Source organism: Anomaloglossus baeobatrachus, chromosome 3, assembly GCF_048569485.1.
Source record: "Anomaloglossus baeobatrachus isolate aAnoBae1 chromosome 3, aAnoBae1.hap1, whole genome shotgun sequence".
NCBI lineage: Eukaryota > Metazoa > Chordata > Amphibia > Anura > Aromobatidae > Anomaloglossus > Anomaloglossus baeobatrachus.
The window spans coordinates 614,803,601-614,818,420 of NC_134355.1; the positions used below are offsets into that span (position 1 = coordinate 614,803,601).

Sequence of the window (14,820 nt, forward strand, 5' to 3'; positions counted from 1 at the left end):
CTCTGTTGATTCTTTGTTCCCGGGCCCACCTCAGCTGGACCAACAATGTCCTCCCGGGGTATCTCATGGATCCCAAGCTGAGGGTTCTGACACAGACCCCAGCCCCAGACCGACTAAGCGAGCTCGCTTAGATTTTCCCTCGACATCATCATATTGTTCAGGGTCTCAGCGAGGGGAATCGCTGGTCGATGACGCGGAAGTAGCTGATCAGGATTCTGATCCTGAGGCCGCTCTCAATCTTGATACTCCGGACGGGGACGCCATAGTGAACGACCTTATTGCGTCCATCAATCGTATGTTGGATATTTCTCCCTCAGCTCCTCCGGCGGAGGAGTCGGCTTCCCAGCAGGAGAAATTCCGTTTCAGGTTTCCCAAGCGTACACCGAGTATGTTTCTGGACCACTCTGATTTCAGAGAGGCAGTCCAGAATCACCATGCTTGTCCAGATAAGCGTTTTTCTAAGCGCCTTAAGGATACACGTTATCCTTTTCCCCCTGATGTGGTCATGGGTTGGACTCAGTGTCCCAAGGTGGATCCTCCAATCTCCAGACTGGCAGCTAGATCCATACTTGCAGTGGAAGATGGGGCTTCACTCAAAGATGCCACTGACAGGCAGATGGAGCTCTGGTTGAAATCAATCTATGAAGCTATCGGCGCTTCTTTTGCCCCAGCATTCGCAGCCGTATGGGCGCTACAAGCTATCTCAGCAGGTCAAGCGCAAATTGACGCAGCCACACGCACGTCCGCGCCACAGGTGGCGTCCATAACCACTCAGACGTCGGCATTTGCGTCTTACGCTATTAATGCTATCCTGGACTCTGCGAGCCGTACGGCGGTTGCAGCCGCCAATTCGGTGGTACTCCGCAGGGCCTTGTGGCTACGGGAATGGAAGGCAGATTCTGTTTCCAAAAAGCGCTTAACCAGTTTTCCAATTTCGGGCGAACGATTGTTTGGCGAGCGTTTAGATGAAATCATCAAACAATCCAAGGGAAAGGATACATCCTTACCCCAGCCCAAACCGAACATACCCCAACAGAGGAAGGGGCAGTCGAGGTTTCGGTCCTTTCGGGGCGCGGGCAGGTCCCAATTCTGCTCGTCCAAAAGGCCTCAGAAAGATCAAAGGAACTCTGATGCATGGCGGTCTAAGTCACGTCCTAAACAGACCACCGGAGGTGCCGCTACCAAAGCGGCTTCCTCATGACTTTTGGCATCCTCACTCCGCATCCTCGATCGGTGGCAGGCTCTCCCGCTTTTGCGACACCTGGCTGCCACGGGTAAAAGACCGTTGGGTGAGAGACATTCTGTCTCACGGTTACAAGATAGAGTTCACCTCTCGTCCCCCGACTCGATTCTTCAGGTTATCCCCGCCTCCCGAGCGAGCCGAAGCTCTTCTGCAGGCGCTGGGCATTCTGAAGGCAGAAGGAGTGGTGTGGTCCCTGTTCCTCTTCAGCAACAGGGCCACGGTTTTTACTCCAACTTGTTTGTGGTCCCAAAGAAGGACGGGTCTTTTCGACCTGTCCTGGACCTGAAACTTCTCAACAAACACGTAAAGACCAGGCGGTTCCGGATGGAATCCCTCCGCTCCGTCATCGCCTCAATGTCCCAGGGAGATTTCCTTGCATCGATCGATATCAAGGATGCTTATCTCCACGTACTGATTGCTCCAGAGCACCAGCGCTTCTTGCGCTTCGCCATAGGAGACGAACACCTGCAGTTCGTGGCACTGCCGTTCGGCCTGGCAACAGCCCCACGGGTTTTCACCAAGGTTATGGCTACTGTAGTAGCGGTCCTCCACTCTCAGGGTCACTCGGTGATCCCGTACTTGGACGATCTGTTGATCAAGGCACCCTCTCTAGAGGCATGCCAACACAGCCTCGACGCTACCCTGGAGACTCTCCAGAGTTTCGGGGGGATCATCAATTTTCCAAAGTCAAATCTGACACCGGCCCAATCGCTGACATACCTTGGCATGGAGTTTCATACCCTCTCAGCGATAGTGAAGCTTCCGCTGATCAAGCAGCGGTCACTACAGACAGGGGTACAATCTCTCCTTCAAGGTCGGTCACACACCTTGAGACGCCTCATGCACTTCCTGGGGAAGATGGTGGCAGCAATGGAGGCAGTTCCTTTCGCGCAGTTTCACCTGCGTCCTCTTCAATGGGACATCCTTCGCAAATGGGACAGGAAGCCGACGTCCCTCGACAGGAACGTCTCCCTCTCGCAGGCGACCAAAGCTTCCCTTCGGTGGTGGCTTCTTCCCACTTCATTATCGAAAGGGAAATCCTTCCTACCCCCATTCTGGGAGGTGGTCACGACGGACGCGAGTCTGTCAGGGTGGGGAGCGGTTTTTCTCCACCACAGGGCTCAGGGTACGTGGACCCAGCAAGAGTCCTCGCTTCAGATCAATGTTCTGGAAATACGGGCAGTGTATCTTGCCCTGAAAGCGTTCCAGCAGTGGCTGGAAGGCAAGCAGATCAGAATTCAGTCAGACAATTCCACAGCGGTGGCATACATCAACCACCAAGGCGCCACACGCAGTCGGCAAGCCTTCCAGGAAGTCCGGCGGATTCTACTGTGGGTGGAAGCCACGGCCTCCACCATCTCCGCAGTTCACATTCCAGGCGTGGAAAACTGGGAAGCAGATTATCTCAGTCGCCAGGGCATGGACGCAGGGGAATGGTCCCTTCACCCGGACGTGTTTCAGGAGATCTGTTGCCGCTGGGGGGTGCCGGACGTCGATCTCATGGCGTCCCGGCACAACAACAAGGTACCAGCGTTCATGGCACGGTCTCAAGATCCCAGAGCTCTGGCGGCAGACGCCTTAGTTCAGGATTGGTCGCAGTTTCAGCTCCCTTATGTGTTTCCTCCGCTGGCACTGTTGCCCAGAGTGTTACGCAAGATCAGGGCCGACTGCCGCCGCGTCATCCTCGTCGCTCCAGACTGGCCGAGGCGGTCGTGGTACCCGGATCTGTGGCATCTCACGGTCGGCCAACCGTGGGCACTACCAGACCGACCAGACTTGCTATCTCAAGGGCCGTTTTTCCATCTGAATTCTGCGGCCCTCAACCTGACTGTGTGGCCATTGAGTCCTGGATCCTAGCGTCTTCAGGGTTATCTCAAGACGTCATTGCCACTATGAGACAAGCTAGGAAACCAACGTCCGCCAAGATCTACCACAGGACGTGGAAAATTTTCCTGTCGTGGTGCTCTGCTCAGGGTATTTCTCCCTGGCCTTTTGCTTTGCCCACTTTTCTGTCCTTCCTTCAATCTGGACTGGAAAAGGGTTTGTCGCTCGGCTCCCTTAAGGGACAAGTCTCGGCGCTCTCTGTGTTTTTCCAGAAGCGCCTAGCCAGACTTCCACAGGTACGCACGTTCCTGCAGGGGGTTTGTCACATCGTCCCTCCTTACAAGCGGCCGTTAGAACCCTGGGATCTGAACAGGGTGCTGACGGTTCTTCAGAAACCACCATTCGAGCCAAGGAGGGATATTTCTCTCTCACGCCTTTCGCAGAAAGTGGTTTTTCTAGTAGCAGTCACTTCACTTCGGAGAGTGTCTGAGCTAGCAGCGCTGTCATGCAAAGCCCCTTTCCTGGTGTTTCACCAGGACAAGGTGGTTCTGCGTCCGGTTCCGGAATTTCTCCCTAAGGTGGTATCCCCCTTTCATCTCAATCAGGATATCTCCTTACCTTCTTTTTGTCCTCATCCAGTTCACCAATGTGAAAAGGATTTGCACTTGTTAGATCTGGTGAGAGCACTCAGACTCTACATTTCTCGTACGGCGCCCCTGCGCCGCTCGGATGCACTCTTTGTCCTTGTCGCTGGCCAGCGTAAAGGGTCACAGGCTTCCAAATCAACCCTGGCTCGGTGGATCAAGGAGCCAATTATCGAAGCTTACCGTTCGGCTGGGCTTCCGGTTCCCTCAGGGCTGAAGGCCCATTCTACCAGAGCCGTGGGCGCGTCCTGGGCTTTGAGGCACCAGGCTACGGCTCAGCAGGTGTGTCAGGCGGCTACCTGGTCGAGCCTGCACACTTTCACGAAGCACTATCAGGTGCATACCTATGCTTCGGCGGATGCCAGCCTAGGTAGACAAGTCCTTCAGGCGGCGGTTGCCCACCTGTAGGAAGAGGCCGTTTTACGGCTCTCTTACGAGGTATTATTTTACCCACCCAGGGACTGCTTTTGGACGTCCCAATTGTCTGGGTCTCCCAATAGAGCGACAAAGAAGAAGGGAATTTTGTTTACTTACCGTAAATTCCTTTTCTTCTAGCTCTAATTGGGAGACCCAGCACCCGCCCCTGTTTTTTTGTGTACACATGTTGTTCATGTTGAATGGTTTCAGTTCTCCGATATTCCTTCGGATTGAAGTTACTTTAAACCAGTTTATAATTCTTTTTCCTCCTTCTTGCTTTTGCACCAAAACTGAGGAGCCCGTGGGAGCACGGGGGTGTATAGGCAGAAGGGGAGGGGCTTAACACTTTTGAGTGTAATACTTTGTGCGGCCTCCGGAGGCATAGCCTATACACCCAATTGTCTGGGTCTCCCAATTAGAGCTAGAAGAAAAGGAATTTACGGTAAGTAAACAAAATTCCCTTCTTCTGATTCCTAAAGGGCAGCTAGACTTTTAAAATCGGATTTAAATGTGTTATGTTAATCCCCAGGGTTCGGACCATTAGCTTTTTTAGTGCATATTCTGCTCTGCTTGTGCGTGAAGACAAGCTAAGTGCTTCTGCCGCTTCATTTGAGAGAATTTAAAGGTGAATAAACTTTTGAGAAATGATTGATATATTTTAGCTACTGCTGGGTCCTCTTGATTAGAGAAGGCCTCAGGATTTCTAGTGACTAATACAGCTAAGGGTGGGATTACACTTCCTGACCTGCAGGCATTAAAAGGGTACTCCGGGCAAATAAAAAATTCTTCTACCGTCCCTGCCCTCATAAACTATAAAGATGAGATGCACAGTGCTGTTCCATAGCCTCACACTACCTGTAATTCAGAGTGACACTTGAGCTACTCTTTGCTGCTCCTCCCCTCTGGGACGTTACATCATACAACAAATGGTGTGGTCTGACCATGCTGTTAGTAGCAACTAGCCCCCTATTAACCCTAGAGGGTGTGGCAGGGGTGGGACTACGCCCCCTGCTCTCAGACAGAATCAAAGCAGCTATTACCAGGGGGCTGGACACGCCCCTGAAGTGTGATTTAATATCCCAGATGGGAGGAGGAGCAGCAAAGAGCAGCTCAAGTATCACACTGAATTGAAGGTATTGTGAGCATATGAAACAGCACTGTGCATCTCTTATTTACAGTTTATGAAGGCAGGGACAGTAGAAGAATTTTTTATCACCCCGGAGTACCCCTTTAACAACTGCACATAGCCATCAACAGTGGTTTAATTGTTTGATGACACATTTTGGTAACAGATCACTCTGTGCACATAAACGGTCATTATTCTCGGCAGCACATGTCATGTTTGTTAAGAATGATGATATTTGAGCAAGCCTCGGGTAATTTGGCAGCCTGTTTACGCTAGCTGATTATTCAGGAAAAAAGTGTTCTAAGATGTCTCATTGATAATATTTGGCTAGTATAAAATGTTCCCTAAGAAGTGGCTACAAAATATCAAAACTTTTATAAAACTTTATTTACCCTTTAAGTTTCTCAAATAAATGGGCAGAGTGCTGAGCTTATCCGCAAGTGCGAGCAGAGCGATGACTCGACAGGAAATCTATCGCTCCGTGCTGAGTGAAGATTAGCTGAACATTTCGGCTTCTTCCTATGAGTGATCGGAGGGGTCTCAGGACTCGGCTTTTCATGTTTGCAACATTAAAAACAATTATTTACCCTTTAAACATCAGTCTTTGATCAGTGGGTCCAGTGTTTTTTTTCACTTTGCTGTATTGTTAGATGTTTCAGACATTTTGTCTTTTATCTAGTGAAATATATCATTGCTTCCTAATGATTTTCTGTGCAGCTTTGTATTTCCCTTTGGCAGTAACTTTACTATTATAAACCAACCTTAGGATATGTTCACACTGAGAGAGTTTTTTTTTACGTTTTGGGAGCAGAAACTGAGTGTAACCTCTCCATAATACTCCTCAAAAACAGTTTCCTCTCATTTTCTGCTCCAAAACTCAACAAAAAAGATAACTAATGGAGTTTTTTGTATTCTGTATATATTGTCCCTTTCATGTCCCTGGTGATCAGGAGCACACACAAATAGTAAAGGGCCTAATAGCTAATTATAATGTACAATTCCACATGTGTTGGAAGTGGCCCCCTTTACATTATGGGCCCCTGTGTGGCTACAGAGGTTGCACCAATTGTATGTCCGCCCCTGTGCTGATCTCTAGGGGTCCGGATCCAAAAACTGCTCAAAAAAAATCTCTAAAATGTGCTGCTCACGGGACGGAAGCACCGATCTCCTGCATGCCGCTGGTGCACAAAGCAGTGTACACTCGCTCAATGGCAGAGCCTGTGCACAGTGCAGTGTACTGATACAGGATCAATGGCAAATGTAAAGGAGCATAATGTATATATAAAAAATAAGAAACAATACATATACAATTCATTAAGGATGGCATTTGATATTTTTATTCCTTAATTTAAAGGGGTGGTTCGCCGATATATATTATTTGATAGATCGATATTATGTTGAGAAACAATGTTTCTCTCAAATACATTATGTTGGCAATAGTGCCTGTGAGAGGCACTATTGCGGACCGCTGTTCCTCATCGCCTGCCCCCGGGTTCCATGACCTCGAGGATCCAGTGATGTCACATCAACGTCCTGCTGACCTAACATCACCGCGGCCAGCCCCAGTCTCCGTGAATGATTGGCTGTGGGCGGTGTTTCACCACTCATCACAGCCCAGCGTCACAGTCCATCAGCTCCCTCACAGCAGAGCGCTGCAAGCAGGAGACACGCTGGGCTGTGACAAGCAGTGAAACTTCGCCCACAGCCCAGTGACTCAGGACGACTGGGGCCGGCCGCAAGGATGTCATGTGATCAGGAAGCTGACGTGACATCACCGGATCCTGGGGGTCACGGAGACCAGGGGTCAAGCGATGGGGAAGAGGGGACTGCAATAGCGCCGCTCACAGGCACTATTGTCAACGTAAGGTATTTGAGAGAAACATCGTTTCTCAACATAATATCGATCTGGCAAATAATAAATATGGGTGAACCACTTCTTTAAAGTGTGCAGGAAGCAAATGTGGTGATCACCAAAATGAATTACCTTTTCCCTCCACAATTCCCCTAATAAATTTCTTTCAATGTGTATGAAAGACTCTCTTTACAAGCCAATTGTTTTCACTGAAGCCAAATACATCAATGTGTATATATATATATATATATATATATATATATATATATATATACTACATGTTGTGCAGCTTTCAGCAGAATCCTCAGCATTCAGACATTATAAACAGGGAAAGAAAGAACGCGACCAAATGCCGATTGTGCAAAAAGTGAGATCTTTATTGTGACAGGGAAGGTAAAAGCTGCGGCACAGCCACAAGTGGAAGAGCAAGGCACAAGCGATCCAAGTTAGAATATATAATGTAAAGAACTACAACACTAAAATTAGTGCCAACCCATACTCATTGGGATAGAAAACATTGTCCACCAGGGGCATTCAATGCAAGGTAACCGGACCATAATAGGTCAAATCGGTTACGCATACAAGTGTACAAGATGGAAAACAATTGCACCGTATAAGCTAACCGAACATACCTGGCAGACAAAAATCACAGAGACCGCTGTGACCTGCGTCACCCGACGGCCGTTTCGGCGTCCAAGCCTTCGTCAGGGGGAGTGGTAGGTGCAGGGGAATGTGGGATTAAAAACAAAGCGGTAGCCAATCAAATCGAGTGTACGGGGGGAGTGACGCATGCAGTGTCTTAGCAACCGAGGGCGTCATCTGCCCGCCGCGTCGCCCGGCACACGTCACTTCCGGTCACATGACCGTCATTGCCGGTCACGTGAGCGGGCGTCATGCACGGGGTGGATCAATGCAGCGAAGCAGTGACGTCCCGGAGCAAATGGCACGCATGCGTACTCGCACACACGAGTTGTAAGAGAACAACTGCAATGATCTGACATATAAGGTAATCAAATGCTGAAAAAAGTAGAATAATCAAACCAGAACACCATCGTAATAATAGGCATATGGCAAACATTCCATAGAGTGGTAGCACATGAACAATACGGATAATGAATACCATTATCATTATATAAATCAAAGCATATGCTAATAAACGTTTATACGCTGTAAAGTCCTCAGTATAGATATACAAAGAATAGAGTCGATATGGAAAACATCAGAGAGCACAAAATATGAAAGTGTGACACAAGTAAACAGTGCCATCCAGAACGTGGTTATCGCCCCCAGGAGCCTATCACATGCCTGCATAAGTTTCAGTGGTATCTGTTTTGTGGTTCTTACCTCCATTTGAGCCTTTCAGTCCTGATTATTTCTTTTTATATCTTTTGATTTTGCACCTTTATTGCTGGTATTTATGTGTATATGTAAAAATATTTTTGTACAATACCGGTGATAGGCTCCTGGGGGCGATAACCACGTTCTGGATGGCACTGTTTACTTGTGTCACACTTTCATATTTTGTGCTCTCTGATGTTTTCCATATCGACTCTATTCTTTGTATATCTATACGGAGGACTTTACAGCGTATAAACGTTTATTAGCATATGCTTTGATTTATATAATGATAATGGTATTCATTATCCGTATTGTTCATGTGCTACCACTCTATGGAATGTTTGCCATATGCCTATTATTACGATGGTGTTCTGGTTTGATTATTCTACTTTTTTCAGCATTTGATTACCTTATATGTCAGATCATTGCAGTTGTTCTCTTACAACTCGTGTGTGCGAGTACGCATGCGTGCCATTTGCTCCGGGACGTCACTGCTTCGCTGCATCGATCCACCCCGTGCATGACGCCCGCTCACGTGACCGGCAATGACGGTCATGTGACCGGAAGTGACGTGTGCCGGGCGACGCGGCGGGCAGATGACGCCCTCGGTTGCTAAGACACTGCATGCGTCACTCCCCCCGTACACTCGATTTGATTGGCTACCGCTTTGTTTTTAATCCCACATTCCCCTGCACCTACCACTCCCCCTGACGAAGGCTTGGACGCCGAAACGGCCGTCAGGTGACGCAGGTCACAGCGGTCTCTGTGATTTTTGTCTGCCAGGTATGTTCGGTTAGCTTATACGGTGCAATTGTTTTCCATCTTGTACACTTGTATGCGTAACCGATTTGACCTATTATGGTCCGGTTACCTTGCATTGAATGCCCCTGGTGGACAATGTTTTCTATCCCAATGAGTATGGGTTGGCACTAATTTTAGTGTTGTAGTTCTTTACATTATATATTCTAACTTGGATCGCTTGTGCCTTGCTCTTCCACTTGTGGCTGTGCCGCAGCTTTTACCTTCCCTGTCACAATAAAGATCTCACTTTTTGCACAATCGGCATTTGGTCGCGTTCTTTCTTTCCCTGTTTATAATGTTTATTAGCGATCTGCCTGGGTCCTTACATCTCACCATGTAAATGTTATACTTAAATTATTATATATTGTACTGTATTGATCATGGTGTGGCCTTGGTTTATATTTGCTAGCATTCAGACATTGTAGGAGAATGAACTGTATTTCTTGGGGCATAAGGCAGTCATTATCTGCATCATCACAACATGGAGGATATAGAAATGCACTAACACAAGCAAATCAAAAAGGCCGAATAGTACTGACTAACGCTTAATTAACTAATTAACTCAGCACCATCTGCTGTCTGCTCAACACAATCCCCAGACTGCATAAGCCTGTAGCTGTGGTAAACTCCAACACTACAATGTCATATGGAGATTTTGACAAACTTCGCCAAATTTCATGGCGTCGGGATGTCTTCAGATTACAGATTCTGACACTGCCTGATAATTTCTCTGGTGTCTGTGATCAACACAAGCAGATTCGGCAATATGGCAATCTAGCAAGAGTTAATCTCTGCTAGCCTGCTTGTTAGTTTCCTTTGGTCACATGTTTTCGGGGAGCCAATCACATCTGCTACCCTCCTATATATGCTGGTTAGATCCTTCCTCCTATGCCATCTATAGATTGTTTTAGCTGGGCTGGTGGGGTGTTGTAATTCAGACTATCTAGTGATTGTAGTATTAGTTGCTTAGTGCAGTTGTGGAGTTAACCCTTGTTGCCTTTTGTTTCTACCTTCCTGCTCTTGCTTTTCTCCTGAGTCTCTCATTGTCTATTCCTGTGTGTATGCAGAGTGTCAGAGTTTTGGTTTTCCCTTGTTTGTCTTTATCTGTGTTTCCATAACTCCTGCCCCATCCTTCTCTGCTGGGAGGGGGTAATCAGATTAGTTCTGGTCAGGAGCATAGCCAGGCACGTGACTCAGGAATCCTCACCATCAGTAGTAACCCTGAGGTTAGGAATAGCGTAGAATAGCATGAGGGACAGCATAGGAGCCCCTGTCTCTCTTCATCCTACAATCATATTGTGACATACGAAGGTAGACATCGGTCCTGACACGTCACCATCTGATCGTCTAACATGTTTCCTTTTTTACTTTTGCAGATGCGGGATTCATACCTGATTTTGGATGAATATGTAAGTTGACACCATTTTAATGTATATTGTGTAATGTATTAATGTTCTCATTATTATATTTTGCATTCTCTGTGAGAGAATGAGATTAGTAATAAAGGAGATGTCTGGTTTGGAAAATCGGGTCTCCCAACGATAGGCTGATCACAGAAGAGTATCTAGTGACTCTGATATCATCTATAAGAAAACTTTGCAGTTAATGTTAGAATTCTCCACAGCGCCACCTCAGGAGAAATGAGACATTACACTTTTCTATTACATTCAGTTGAGCGTCAGTGGTTTCCAGTAATTGTCTGCAATCTCTGGCAAGGTGTACCTGATCGTGCTGTAAATTTACAGCAGCTGGAGAGTCACGGGCTGCAAAGTATTGTTGTATAGTGATGTAATGGAGGAAAATAAAGCTAACTCCTGCCCAGCCTCATAGGACATTGCTGACAAGATTACTATTTCAAATAGCAAACAGCAGAATTGTGAATTCAGCTCTGGAGCGTAGTACAAGTATAATGAAAAGTGAAACCCAGGAACAGTACATGAAAAGTAATCATTTCACAAAGTTACTCTATTGTAGGTGTAATATATAGATTAGCGGAAACACTATGTGCTAAAAGTACTTGGGTTACAATCTTATCCCAAATACCCTAAAGCATTCACGCCTTTAAATTCCACAGGGACTTCAATATTCTAATCCTGTTCATTATTGTGATTTCACTTTTATTTTAGATGCGTTTCCTTGACTGCAGAAATGGCCGAAAAGATCCTTCAAAGTCAATCTTGGACGTTGGAGTTGAAAATGCCATAAAATTTAGTGGTTTTGATGAGAAGATGTTTTTTAAAAGGGGAGGGAAATACGTGTGGAGCAAAGCAGATCTGAGGCTGGACTGGTGATCGGCACAGATCTGGGGCTGGACTGGTGATCGGCGCAGATCTGGGGCTGGACTGGTGGTCGGCGCAGATCTGGGACTAAATTGGTGATCGGCGCAGATCTGGGACTATACTAGTGATTGGCACATATCTGGGACTGGAATGGTGATTGTCGAAGATCTGGGACTGGACTAGTGATCGGCGCAGATCTGGGACTGAACTAGTGATCGGCGCAGATCTGGGACTGAACTAGTGATCGGCGCAGATCTGGGACTGAACTAGTGATCGGCGCAGATCTGGGACTGGACTAGTGATCGGCGCAGATCTGGGACTGGACTAATGATCAATGCAGATCTGGGACTGGATTGGTGATCGGCACAGATCTGACACTGGACTGGTGATGGACACAGATAAGGGACTCATGTTCAGCAATCCTCCAGCATTCTATCATATTACACTAATCTGAAGTTATGACTTTCCCCGTCTTTGCTAACATTAGTCCAGGAATGGAACATGAACTCTAAACAAGACCAACTTCCGTGAACCTCAAATATAATGAATATTATGCTTCTCAAAATGAGATTTCTATGGACTGAAGCAAAGGCTTAATATTAGTTTTAACTGAAGGTATTATGTAGAAAAAAAATCCTGATTTTTTTTGTAAAACAAAAACCACTAATGTAACATTTATAGAAGTATTTCCAGCCATGCTTGGCTATTATAAGAACTCCCTTAATGAACATAGCCATGTGTGCGTAACAGCGTCTCCAGTCTCCGCAGCCCTATTCTCAAAATAGGCGTGTCCCAGAGGTGGGACCAATATGTCCTGTAGATATGGCATAATTATGGTGGGTTAACTTCAATGTGCCATGTTTTCCACCTCCCACACACCCCATTTTTCGCTTTTACTTGGATCATATCTAAAATGTCCAGTATTATTTGCTCCTTATGAGCTGTTTCCTATCAGGCCACCTTCAGCGATTCGCAGTTATAAACCCCGCAGGTCTGCGGCTGTGAAATCAACTTTCCAAAAATATGTTGTTGGTTATTTAGATGCAAATATAAAACCTTACGTTCGCTTCGGTGTTAAAATATCTTTAGCAACTTATTACTGTTTTTAAGTTTCCTTAAATTTTTACTTTGAGCAGTATAGGACATAATGCTGGTACCTGAAAACCATCAGTAAATAGGCTAGATTCTGTTGACAAATCTTACAATGAAATACTGCCATACAATGAAATATGTTCTGTGTGATATAAATATCATTTATATTGTGGAAAATGTTATGAATTTGCAGCTGTTTTGCTTTGAGTAAAAATGCCATTAAGGAAGCACTCCCATCAAAGTTGTTATTCTCTTAATATATTGCAGTCATCATGTTACATAGCACTGTGTACTTACAATTGCTCATTCTGTCTTTCTACCCAGTTAATTCTTCTCTTTTCCCTGCTCTATGTACAAACAGGAAATAATTTTTCCTTTTCAACTCCTGACCCAACTGCCATTGACTCTTGCAGTGTTGGAAACGTGACATCATGTTTCTGCATAGACCTTAAAAGGATTCAGCTAGTCTGTTTTTAATCATATGACTTCATAGACTAAATGCAAAAGAGAAGAATTTACTGGGTAAAATGGCTAAATGGGCACAAGACTATATCGTATATTAAAAAGATACAAATTTGGATAGGAGTTCTTCGTTAATGCTGCAGTTGTCATATTTAAAGGGGTTGTCCAATAGTTATCCAATCAACCTTAGGTTAATGGCTGACAAAACGTTTGAGGAAGAGATGAAAAGTTTTTCAACTAATAGATTCGTTATTATACAATAACCATTAAAGGAGTTGTGACTGATCCAGAGTACAGTCCATTATGTTCCCTTTCCGGTCACTTGATATAGATGTCAAAAAAAGGATGCCCATTCTGGACCCCTTATAAGAGGGGTAAGCCATAGACAAAAAGTGGTGGACACAGCCCGTACATGTATTACATTTTCTCGGCTGTGGGCTGCCTTTTGGAAGGGATTTCTATAAAGAAAACCCTTTTAATTCTTTCTGAAGTTTGATCAACAAACCATTCACATCAGAAAATCTTCTATGTATTGATGCTTAATAAGAACTAACAGGACATCAAAACAAGGTTGCTGATGGTTTTCAGGTAACAGGAGGAAGTTTAATTTATCTAGAGTTATTTATAAATTATGTTTGTTTTTTACACTTTGTCATAAGAGTTTATACTTTTTTCTATTGTATGTATCACATTTTGCATTGACACTTTTGCAGAATAAAGTCTTAATGTTCTTTTTGATGTTGCTGTTATTAGAGTCCAGCAAACAAAATGGGAAGGTTTGAGTCTTTGGTAATGGAGGAACATTGATGTAGTTGAGTTACTGAGATATGGTTGAACTCTTTACATAATTGGGATCTTATTGGTTTTACGTAGGTCAAATGGGAAAAGAAGAGAAATAAATACAGCCAACGTCAAGGCGTATCCTTTAATGTTGGGGCAGGAAATGTCATCAGTCTTTTTCTTAGATATTAGGGTCATGCCTTCTGGTTGAGCACTCCTTCTCATCGGCCTTAGGCGATTTTAATTCCTTATTAGCAGGTTTCTATCCACCCATGAATTGGAGGCTTTTTTAAGGCTACTTTCACACTTCAGTCTTTTTCCATCAATCACAATCCGTTGCCTTGAGAAAATACGGTATCCTGTAAAATATCTAGCAGGAATCAGTTTTTTCCCCATAGACTTGTATTAACGACGGATTGCGACTGATGGCCTTGCATTGCATCCGCCGCGTAATGGATTAGTCGTGAAATGACTGATCGTCAGCCGGAAGGAACTGACAGATAACGTTTTTTGGAGCGTGAAAAAAATGCAATGCACAGGATTCCGTCGCAATCCGTCAAGAGGTATAATGGCTGTCTCTGGTGCAGGATTCCGCTGTAATCCGTCACACGATGGAATCCAGTGCTGGATACCATCATGTTCTACTGAGCATGCCCAGCATGTCTGGCTCTCCCATTGGGCTGTCCGAAAAACAAACGGATCACGACGGATCCGTCGTAAAACGGACACACAATGGATGTAACGGATGTGTCACGCTCCCGGTGTCCCAGCAGCGCTCCTTACCTACTGAGCCAGTTTCACCATCCAAGCACCGCTCCGTACCCACTGATCCGGTCGCACCTGCATTGCATCACTCCGTGCTCACTGATCCAGTCTCGCCATCGCACCACCGCTCCTTGCTCACTGGTCCAGTCCATGCGTCCACCGGTCATGCCTGCCGCTCCCGCTCTTACTCCCCTGAG

General features: G+C 45.8%; 1 protein-coding gene across 2 annotated transcripts in view; it reads left to right on the forward strand.

Moving 5' to 3' along the window:
- The window catches only part of RSAD2 (radical S-adenosyl methionine domain containing 2), a 31,100-nt gene extending 19,564 nt beyond the window's left edge, over positions 1–11,536 (forward strand). For both annotated transcript variants that reach the window (XM_075338750.1, XM_075338751.1), the window contains exons 5-6: positions 10,622–10,654; positions 11,372–11,536. In XM_075338750.1, coding sequence (XP_075194865.1) covers positions 10,622–10,654; positions 11,372–11,536 — 198 coding nt within the window. The remainder of the gene's footprint in view (positions 1–10,621; positions 10,655–11,371) is intronic.
- The last annotated feature ends 3,284 nt before the right edge of the window (positions 11,537–14,820 follow it).